An 11,001-nucleotide genomic window follows, 5' to 3' on the forward strand; every position below is an offset into this window, starting at 1 on the left:
GGCAGGAGAGAGAAGAGCTGGATGCCTGCCTCCAGAAAGAAGTGTGGAACCTGCCTGAAGCTGACCCTGCCTGCACCCATAGAGGAAAAGGCTGCCTGCACTCATGGTGGGGGGAAAGGCTGCCTGCACCCCTCGGGGGGCTGTGCTTCCTGTGTCTGCAAAGTGCCCCAAGGGCCATGTTGTGCCCTGTCATCCTGGACATGTTCCGTGCCTGTTAGGAGACTCATTGCCTGTTTGAGATGTGCTCTCCTGGGAGGATAACATTGCAGTAATTAGATTCATTAAGGAGCCAGAAGAAATAGGTGGGTTTTAAAACTGAAGGAGACTTTGCTGTGCTCCTGACTGATACCTGCCTCTTGCAGAGCTATTTTCCTCCTCATCTGGCAGCAGAGTTCTCATTTAGCAATGACTTGTCATAATTTCTGGTGGTTAACTTCAGAACTTTCCCTAAATGCAGGCAGGTGAGGCTGAGTAGTGAACAGCAACATGGACCTGGATATGCTGAACATGTTTGTCATTGCCAGCGGCACTCTGGCTATCCCCATCCTAGCCTTTGTGGCCTCATTCCTCCTCTGGCCCTCGGCGCTTATCCGCATCTACTACTGGTGAGTGCATGAGCCCCCTTCTCTCAGTGTGACACAGGGCTGGAGCCTGCACCCAGCAGGGCCCCACACACAGAGGTCACAGTGGTGTGAGCAGAGCTGGGTGTTCCTGCCCCTGATGGCAATAACAGCAGGTGACCTGTGGTCCTTCAGGGCCATGCCAGCTATATGCAGCTTTAAATATGTCTGGGAGAATAAAATGACATTTTTCTATAGCATTTCTGCTGCTGAGGCCTATGTCTGTCAGGGGTTTGGCTGTGCCAAAAGACAGTTGGCCAGGCTGCCAATGCAGTGCCAGCTTGCAAGATCTCTCCAAACCTCTTTGGGTTACTTTCCCCAAGGACAGGACTGAGACTGGGAAAAGCACTGCCATTGCAGTCTGTCCACCAGCCTGGCAGCTGTGGAAGTCTGGTGATCTCCCACCTCATCAGTATGGCTGCGGTGTGGGTGTCCCTGTGCTCACATGCTCCACCGCAGCTGACAGTCTGCTCAGCAGGCAGGGACTTTTCCCTCATCAGTAGTTATGGATGAGACTTTTCTCATCCTCTCTTTTTCTTCAGGAATGGATCATCAGAGAAGATGAAAGGATGCTTTTCCTTATCCCCTTGAATCTTGTCCTTTCTGATACCAGGAGGCAAGCACTACATCCTTCAGTTCTCCTTTGTCCCTGGAAATCAGTGATTTCACTGATATCACTGAATCACTGGCAGCTTTCCTTTCTGCGTTTGTTGCAAGAAAAAGCTGGAATAACTCCCTTCAGAAGTCAGGACAGAGTCTCATCCCCCAGCGTGGAGCAGGCAGCGTGTCAGGCTGCCCTCATGTGCTGCTGGTAGATGGTGGCTCCTACAGTTCAGCTCAGGAGTGTTTCCAAATCCAAGTGACCTCCTCTGCGAGGAAGCTGTTTGTCCACCATAGCACTCAGGTGCAGCAACAGGATGAAGCCTGTTTCTAAAGGCACTTTAATTAGTGTCCTTTTATTCACAGCATCTGAGAGAGGATGGAGCATGGGATGAAAACCCCAGTGATGGCATCATCACTCTGCAAAGGAGACCAGGCAGTGTCACAGCCTTCTGCTGCCCCGTGGATATCTGGGTGGTACTGGGTTTGGCAGTCAAAGTGGTTTATTTCTTTGGATATATGAGCGGCTGGTGGAAGCCAGGGAGGACCCTGATGGACTGAGGTTCTGAAGATGATCCCTGGAAAGCACTGAGTGAATGTGGTCAGGGTGAAGCCTTCAGCAGCCACGGCCAGGGGTGGCAGGACAGGGCAAAGGAGGTGCAGGGTTTGATGCCAGGAGCTTGGAGGAGACAGGGTGAGTGGAAGGTAGAGAATGCCCTGCTGCCTTTGTTCTTTAGGGGTTGCAGATAAGGAGCTGAGTGAAAATACACTGTGGGCAGGGCAGGTTGGTCTGTGTTTGGGTGAGGGAGGGAACATGTGAGCAGGGATCAGAAGGACTGTCTTCTCTTGAAGGTTGTGGTCCCACCATCTCTCTTCTAGCATTTCTGGCAGTATGGGCTCTTACAGGAGTAATTGCAATGCACTGTGTGTCATGGACACCTGTTTTGTTAGGGGGAGTGGACAAGAAGTGTGGATTTGCCCTTACTCTTCCTTTTCTATTGCCTTCTTTCAAAGTTGGATTTTTTTGAGGGTGAAATTGTTGTGTTTGCCCAGCAGCAGAGGCAGGACAGGTGCAGGCAGCATGCCATGCTGCTCTTCTTTTTCAGCCCCATGCAGCCCCATCCAGCTTTGCGCCACTGTTCTTGGGAGATCCTGGGGGAAGCTTCTCCCCTCTTCCATAATTCCCTGCCCCCTCCTTCTCCTCGCTGCCAGTCTGTATGTCCTCAACTGGAGCAGTCAAGGGTCATGCTGAGCCCCCCTCAGCCATGGCCTCACTGCTTTCCCTGCCACTAATGCGCCTTCCTGCCTGGCAGGATATCCAGGGCTGCCCCGCTGACCCCAGCCCTGGAACCACTCTGCCTGTGCTGCAACAGGGGTTAATCAGTTTAGCTGCTGCCACTAAGTGAGTTAACACCTTGTGAGGGATCAGTTCAGCTTTGCACAGATTATTTTGCCTTCTGCTGAATTGATCCATTAGGATCAGTTGCTAAAAATGTTATCATCTTGCCCATTGGTAGTTCACACCAGTGCCTTTGAGGCAAGGACTCTTAAGACACTTATTAGGGAGAAATTCACCTCTCCTTGTAGGACCAGCACAGAGCTGAGATGCTGCTTAAGTCTCACTAACTCCCTTGAAAAAGGGATTATGCTAAAAGAGGATTTCACTATGCATAAGCTTTGAGTGGGCAGAGAGGTTGGACAGTCCAGAAGTGTTGATGACCTTGCTCTTGTGTCTTAAATAAACTCTGATAGGGTGTATAAAAGTACTTGCTACTGTCTTGGCCACCAGGAGTAGCCCAGTAGTTGTCCTGACAAGGGTTATGTCTAAGCACAGGGGAAATGCAGACAAAGCGACCCCGTTCTCTGCCTTGGGCTGCACGTACACATCATGTGTGCAAAGTGTCACTGATAATCTCTGTCCAGGTCCTTCTGGCTGGCATCCTCTGAGCAGACTGCAAGCATATGCTGGCAGGAGCTGTCTGCCTCTGCTTTTAGAGAACAGCCTTAGGGTTAGCCTGCTGTCTTCTGGGGTGCTAAACCCAGTGTAAGGATGGTCTATTCCAGTCCTTTGTGTGTAAATACATTTTCAAAGGCTGTCTAGTTGGTCCATGGGAATTGGGTTTCTGTGGTGTTCCAGGGTGACATGGTTGTTTTGTCTGGGAACTGATGTGCTTGTCTGTGGGATGATGTACTCCCACTGGTGCAGGACTGTGTCCAAATAACTTTGTGACAGATCCACTTTATCCACCTGGGAGAACTGTCTCCCTTGGCCTGCCCATCCTGTACGCTGCCTTGCCATGTGTGCTGCCCCTCTCTCTTGAGTCTGTGTCCTCATACGAACCTTTGGGCATTTTCTCTTTTAGTAGTTATTTTGGCCCATTTCCATTGCTAAATGAGTTATTTAGAGTATTTTTTTTTAAGTTAAGAGACAGAGTGTTTCCACAAACCATCTGCAGTGCAGCCAGCCACCAGTACTACATGTGTCCAGGGCCCAGATCCACAGGATTAGTCCCAGTAGTCCCATTATGGCACCAGTGAGAGCCCAACCTAACTGGCCTTAGTCGGCCAACAAATCTGTGGCTGCCTTCAGACTTGTCACTTATATTGTGGCTGGGCCCTGATCTTGTCTTTCTTACTGGTGTTTTCTCCTTTTTTCCAGGTACTGGCGCCGAGCCTTGGGCATGCAGGTTAGATATGCAAACTACAATGACTATCAGTTTTGTTATTCCTATAGAGGAAGACCTGGATACCGACCATCTATCCTGATGTTGCATGGGTTCTCAGCTCACAAAGACATGTGGCTGTCCATAGTCAAGGTGGGATTCCATTTCTATCATGTTGCTCCTTACTGAGAATTGAGGGTCCTGGGCTTGGAGGCAGTGTGGGAGGCCCAATGGTTGCATGCACGGGATGGGATGACTGCTGTAACATGCTAGGAACACTCTGCTTAGCTCCATGCCCTTTGCTTGTTGTATCCCTTCACCCCTATAACATGCAGAGCTGCAAGGGAAAAGCAGTACACACGTGCTGCCTCCATGGGAAGCAAGTCTTGGCCATGCTTCATCATGTCATCCTTGGTACATGAGCTGACTTGTGCACGAGCAACCAAGGCTGCCAGGAGGAGAGTGACCCACCCTGCTCCTACCTGGGCTGCCCACTTGCCATCCCTGGCAAGTTTCTCTGCACTGTAACCACTCCTGGTTTGTTTCTTCAGTTCCTGCCAAAGAACCTGCACTTGGTATGTGTGGACATGCCTGGGCATGAGGGCACGACCCGTTCGGACTTGGATGATTACTCCATCAGTGGGCAAGCTAAGAGAATACATCAGGTAAAGCTCCGGTATCACATCACCTCTGCAGAGGGATGTGGGGACATGAGGGATGTGGGGACATGAGGGATGTGGGGACGTGAAGGATGGTAAGCTCCATGAGTCTGCCTTGTGTGGCCTCGCTCTCTCCCTTTACAGGCAGCCAGAGTCACCAGCGTCAAGCTTTTGAATTTAATTTCTCTAATGACCTGAGCCCATAGTGTTGTTTCCTCTCTCCTAACAATGCTCCTTCTGCTCCCTGACAGTTTGTGGAGTGCATCAAACTGAACAGAAAGCCCTTTCATCTGGTTGGTACTTCCATGGGGGGAAATGTTGCTGGCGTCTATGCTGCTCAGTACCCAGAAGATATTTGCAGCCTGACTCTCATCTGTCCTGCAGGTGGGCAAGGCAGGGGAGGCGAGACAGAGAGAGGACAAGCAGAAGCCAGTGCAAAAGCCCAGGGCAATGCTGGAGGCAGCATAGATGTGTAGTGCAAAGCATTTAGAAATAATTTGTATTTACTCTGGAAATCTCTGGCAAGGCACAAGAGAAAATCACAGCTTTATGCTGACTACTCTTCTCCAGAGGTATAGTGTTTGCCCCACTGTGCTTTGGTTAGAGTCAGGACTAGGACAAATCGGACAAGTTCTGCCCTGGAGGAAAATGTCTTTTCACAGACATTTTACACGGCATGTCTGCAGCCTCTCAGTTTAGGAGAGGGAATCAAAACTGCAATGATAATGGCCTCCCCGTCCTGGCCTCCTGAAAGCCCTGGTGTGCTGAAGGCTTGGGGCTTTGGGAGCTGGAGAGCTCTAACCTCCCACCTTTGGGTGCCTTGAGTGGGAAGAGCACTTTAGGGCTGGGCTCAGGTCAGCAGGGTGTCCCGTCTACCCCCTCCATCCCCAGCATCCCCTGGACAGGGGCCTCAGGGATGGGCATGACATGCTGCAGGAGGCATAGCGGGCAGAGAAGCCTGCCAGGGAGGCTTTGCTGCATCCCAGTTGTCATAGTAGCTCCTTTCCCCTCCCACACAAGGAAAGTGGCTTCCAAATAAGCACTAAGGAATGAAACAAAGCAAATGTTACCTAGCTACCAGGCTCTGTGGGCATCAGGTTCCTACTTCCCTCTGGGAGAGGTGTTGACTGCCTCTCTGACTGTTCCTGGATGTGAAACCTCCATAGGGGGGGCTGCAGAAAGGTTTAAAATTAAATTGCTGGGGAATTTTTCCTCAGTGGTGCATGCAGATGAGGCTGCTGAAATTTTCTGTCCAACCCTGTGCAGTGGCAGTCTGGGCACTAGGGTTCACATCCAATGACCACATAAAAAGAAGCTCTATAGCTTTTGCTGAAGCAGTAATGCATGTCTACACTTCATGCCATGCCAGCCTGCGGGGTTGGTGGTGCCAAGCCCTGGAGCAGGAGGGAGGCTGGGTATCTCTGCATGCATACTGAAGTGACTGTATGTACAAATGTTTTCTTCCTCTCTTTATAAAACTTTATTAAAGAGTGAGCAGGCAGGAAGCCAGAGACAGGGATGAGGGAGGTCAGTACAAGGATGTTTTTTTGTTTGGGCTGTTTGGGGGAATCTCATCTGGGTTTCAGCTTGTTCACCCCTTCTCATTTCACCCAGGCCTGCCAAGTACCACTGACAACAAGTTCATAAAGCAGCTCCGGGAGCTGCAAGAGTCCAAACGCATTGACAGGATCCCTTTAATCCCCTCGACCCCCGAGGAGATGGCAGACATGCTGAAGCTTTGCTCCTACGTTCGCTTCAAGGTGCCACAGCAGGTGAGAAGCCAATGCTGGTTGTGGCAGCTGGGAAAGGGGGCCTTGGAGGTGGTGAGCAGGTTTGCTTCTCCCTGAGCCTACATACTGGCAACTGAGGCAACGCTGGGAGTAGAGCTAGGGCTGCCAGCCCTGCTATCACCCAGACAAGACATACCCAGCCCCACTCCCAGCATTTTTCCAGCACTTTCTCTTTAAAACGTTCTTTTACTAGCTCCCTCTGGCAGTCCCTGCTGGAATTCCTCCTCCCGTGAAGTTTTTGGCAGCAGGCTGGGATGTAGAAGGATTTTTTAGTAAATATGGCTGGCAGGAAGCAATAAATAACTAAGGCAGCTGTTGTCTGATGTGGAGGGGGATTTTTCGCTGTTTTTTAAGTAAAAGTGATGGAAATGTTAATTGCATGATTGTCAAGTGAGAGGAACTTGTGAGGAGCTGGCTATTAAAGTAGTTTTCCTCAGGAAATCTGGAGTGAGTAGATTGGAGAGTAAGAAAAAAGTGTAAGGTACTGCCAAGACCTTTTGCGTTTTTGGCAAAAGAATACAAGGAAGAAAAGTGCAGTCATGGCTGAGGTGGCTGCTGGCCAGAAGCAAAAATCAAGTCTGCATCATAAAAGACAATATTACTTGTTGCTGAAATATATGTTGCTTAATTGTGGTTTCAACAGCCCCACATGCTTAGGAAGAAGCTCATGCTGAGGCCAGATTTGCTTGAGTACTCTTGGGCATGCTCAGCCCTGTGCAGGGCATGGGTTCCCTCCAGCAGCTCTCCTCTGCTCTCCCTGCAGATCCTCCAGGGCCTTGTTGATGTTCGCATCCCACACAATGAATTTTACCGGAAACGTAAGTGCAAGGTGGCAGCCTCCTCATTAGGCTTTTCAGCAGGATCCCCAGGGCATGGGGACCAGCTGTTCTCAGCCCCCATGTCTGTGGCACATGGGTGGTTCCCAGCATCTCCATGCTGTCTTGCTGTGGGTGGGAGGGAGCAATGTCATTAACAGATATGGGGATACACCTTGGTCACTAGTAGCAATGCACTGCCACCCCACTGCCACCTCCATGGTGATGGGGTTGCTGCTTCATCCTCGCCCTTCCCTCTGGGTTCACAAGGACCTATGAGGAGATGGTTTGGCTGAGGGCCCTTCTGCAGCTGGGCTTCGTGACAGGGCAAGGACAGCTCATCATCTCTGCATGTATTTCCCAGAGATCGTATACTGGCAGGACTGGCCCACAGGGCCCCCTTTGAGAAGGGAAGGCAAAACATCTCCCTGTAGGACTGACTCTTCTCTTGCCCCACTAGTGTTTTTAGAAATCGTGGATGAAAAGTCCAGGCACTCTCTCCATGAGAACATGAGCAAGATCAAAGCACCAACACAGGTCATCTGGGGAAAGCAGGACCAGGTAAGCAGCCCTCTGCACATTCCCCACAGACCTGTCTCCATCTCTACCCGTGCCCACCCATGGGGCAAGGTGGGAGCTGTGCTGCTGAGCTGCGCACTGCTCTGCGGGGAGCTGGCACATGTGTCTCCATCCCTAGTGGATTTAGACACAGGACCTCAGCAGGATGATGGATAGAAAGCTGACAGCCAGATTTCCAGAGGGAGGAGATGGCAGTGCCAGGGCTAGGGAGTGCGAGGGGGCAGGTGAGGGGGTAGGTGCCAGCACCAAAGCAGACAAGGGCTGGGAAGAATAAATTCAGCAGAGTTGTCCTGGAAACTGGGAAGAGATGTGCTGATTGTGGGCAGGCTTCTAGGCAAAATCTTAGGGTTTGTTTCAGAGGCAGAAGTAGGAGGGAAGGTGTGGGAGGAAGCAAGCTGCAGGCATGCAGAGGGCTCTATAAATGCAAAGATGCAAATGTTTGCTTGCAATGATACCTTTGCATTGAGACAGCAGCCAAAAAGCGTACAAGAGAGTTCCCTGCTGCATGCTGAGACTGGCCCCGTGCAGCCTTCCTGCTGGCATCACAAGGACTGTGTTTGCATCCCTGCTCCACGTCTTGGTTGGACCCCAACAGGGTTTCTGTAGTGTCCAGCAAACCCTGTCTCTGACTGGGGCAGTGACTGTTTTTTCCCCTGCCATCCAGGTCCTGGATGTTTCTGGTGCCAGTGTTTTAGCAAGCGCTATTCCAGACTGCCATGTGTACATCCTGGAGAACTGTGGGCACTCAGTGGTGGTGGAGCGGCCCCGCAAGACAGCCAACCTCATCCTGGAGTTCCTGGCGCTGCTGCACAGCATAGATAACAACAAGAAGCAAGCATGAGTGTGGCAGGGAGCCAAGTGCCCATGCCAGGTTAAATTGTAAAGTATTGCAGCTTTGATACGTTCTCAGGGATCTTGTACAAATCGGGGTCAACGTGCCAAAGTCCCTGAAGAAGGCAGAATCACTGATACCTAAAGCTATAGCATCACCGGCACAGCAGCCTGGGGTCATTGAGGAACCTCCATAGATGCAGGAACAGAAGCAGAGTATCTCCCTTTTCTACTTTAGAGGTAAGGTAGAAATGAGCAGAAATCAGCCAGTGCTCGTCACACAGCCACCCATCTTACCTGGGTTACCAGCACGTAGTTGTTCATGACATTTACCTAAACTATATGAAATGTAGGAAGGAGAAAGCATCCTGGACTGAGACTTACAATATTTTTACTACTTAGGATCCATCGTGTTGCATGCTGCTGTGCTGTAAGAGAACCCCCAAGTGCTCCAGGTGTCTGCTTGAATGCTCTTTGTGTAGCTCCTTATCTCATGATTTATGCAGAAAACAACAGAAAACTTCATGTGTGGAAGTCCAATGACTGTATGTACAAAAATGTTTACACTCTGAGAGGGTTTTTCTAAATCTCTGAATAGCTCCTGTGTATTTGTAATGCCTTAACGTTGCCCAGGGAGTGGTGTCTGTGCACAGCCCATCTTGCCCAGGGTTGGTTCTACCTGAGGGTGAACACAGCCAGTGACAACGGGGTGCAGGCAGCAGTTTTGCCACCGCTGTGGAACCGGGGCAATGGGAACCGCCCAGGGTGATTTGGCCCCTGAGCCTGAGTCAGCAATAAGCCCATGGCCAGGGTGTAATTCAGCCACCTCGGGTGAACTTTCGTCTCAGCTCCTCTATCACATTGTGCTGCTGAACACCTGGATGTAAATAATGATTTTCTTAATGAATTCTGTGAATTCAGCAAAAGCCAGTGCCACTGGAACAAGTGTGAAGGGTGGAAGGGGGCTGTGTGTGTGACCAGCACAGGAAATGGTGAGGAGGGGTCAGCTCACCTGCAAAGTGCTGGATGGTGGTGGGGACAGGTACAATGTGCTTCTGCATCCTCTCCATAACTACAACTCCTGACCAAGTGAAACTATAGGTAGAAGGAGGCAATACAGGCAAGCTGCACTTTACAGCAAGGTGATGTTCAGGGATGGATCCTGCTCCTCTCCAAGTGTGGCCCCTCACTGCCTGTCCCAGGGACGGAGTGCTGGTCCCTATCTCAGGCAAGACCGTGGGTGCTGGAGGGCAAGGCAGTGTGTGGTGCCCTCAAAGGCAAAGCAGCAGGTGGCTGTCACCCCTCAGTCACCCCCAGCCCTCCTCAGGGGGTGACAGTGGGTGACAGTTCCCCCTCCACTGGGAACACAGGCTTGTGGTGCTGACAGCTTCCTGAGGTACCCGGATCTGTACATACATCTGAAACTCCCCGTCAGCTTCTTGGCTCTTTTTAAGAGAAGAAACATTGTTCTTTTAGAAAAATGGAAATTTGCTGTTAATTGCTTGGTTATTGTTTCTACTACAGGAGTTGATTTAAAAAACAAAATTGCTGATAGTTTTATGCTGTAAAAGCCAGAAAAACTTGTTCGGTATCTATATGGTTTCTCATGCCACAGATTGCTGTATGCAAAGGATTTATATGGCTATTAAAATCGAGTGATTTAAGGAGTTCATGGTGCAATGACTATTTTTTCCCTTGAAGAACATGGTGGCTGTGGTGTGGGATGATACAGGGGTCTTGCTCTGCTGCTTCTTTCCTCCCCACATTTCTGGGAGATGCAGGTTTTGGTTCAAGGAATATTTCATAATGGAAAGAGAGATGTTGAAGCCCTGGAAGGCTCAAGTCTCATTTCTTTAATGACAACACACATTTTTATTTTTTTTTATTTTTTTAGGAGGAGGTGGCACCAAACACTCAGGAAGGAAAAGAAAACCTCAAGGGGCAAGGGAATTAGGTTTTAAGCACCAAGAATCCTCCTAAAACCTTTGCAAGCATGTTAAATACTAATTTCATCTACTATTGCAAGTCTTACTGAATTCATACATGGCGCTAGGAATGGCATGACATCAATTTACAGGCAAAAGTATTTGCATTTCTCCTTTCCCCAGGAGGCTCTTGAGGCTCAGCAGCTGCTCCTCAGTTTGCCCAAGGAGCTGCAGGGAGGGCTGAGGAGCATCTTCCTGGCTTCTGATCCCCCTGCCTGTGCCCTGCCACTGCTCCACTGCTGCAGTGAGGCATGCATGAAGGTGACCCTATTAATGATCACAGCACAGAGGTGGGAGAGGGCTTCTCCCCCACAGATAGGGGCTGAGGTTGGGGTGGTTCAGGGCATCTGCATCACATGTTGCAGCCTCTTGCAGTTCAGCAATAAAAATCCTCAGGTCTATATTGGAGGGTGCCCAGACTGGCCCCACAGCAACTAAGCCTACTGGAGAGGCAGGGAT

The 11,001-nt window shown here is 50.3% G+C and overlaps 1 protein-coding gene across 6 annotated transcripts in view; it reads left to right on the plus strand.

Annotated features, from left to right (window-relative positions):
* The window catches only part of ABHD6 (abhydrolase domain containing 6, acylglycerol lipase), a 15,122-nt gene extending 4,898 nt beyond the window's left edge, over window positions 1-10,224 (plus strand). For 3 of the 6 annotated variants that reach the window (XM_063411493.1, XM_063411494.1, XM_063411495.1), the window contains exons 3-10: window positions 458-605; window positions 3,880-4,036; window positions 4,435-4,548; window positions 4,794-4,926; window positions 6,157-6,314; window positions 7,096-7,150; window positions 7,608-7,708; window positions 8,391-10,224. In XM_063411493.1, the coding sequence (XP_063267563.1) occupies window positions 487-605; window positions 3,880-4,036; window positions 4,435-4,548; window positions 4,794-4,926; window positions 6,157-6,314; window positions 7,096-7,150; window positions 7,608-7,708; window positions 8,391-8,567 (1,014 nt within the window). In that variant the 5' untranslated portion in view covers window positions 458-486 and the 3' untranslated portion in view covers window positions 8,568-10,224. The remainder of the gene's footprint in view (window positions 1-457; window positions 606-3,879; window positions 4,037-4,434; window positions 4,549-4,793; window positions 4,927-6,156; window positions 6,315-7,095; window positions 7,151-7,607; window positions 7,709-8,390) is intronic. The other 3 variants (XM_063411496.1, XM_063411498.1, XM_063411497.1) reach the window with 1 other exon arrangement.
* Window positions 10,225-11,001: the final 777 nt, after the last annotated feature.

This window comes from Prinia subflava, chromosome 14 (assembly GCF_021018805.1).
Source record: "Prinia subflava isolate CZ2003 ecotype Zambia chromosome 14, Cam_Psub_1.2, whole genome shotgun sequence".
NCBI classification, from domain to species: Eukaryota; Metazoa; Chordata; class Aves; order Passeriformes; family Cisticolidae; genus Prinia; species Prinia subflava.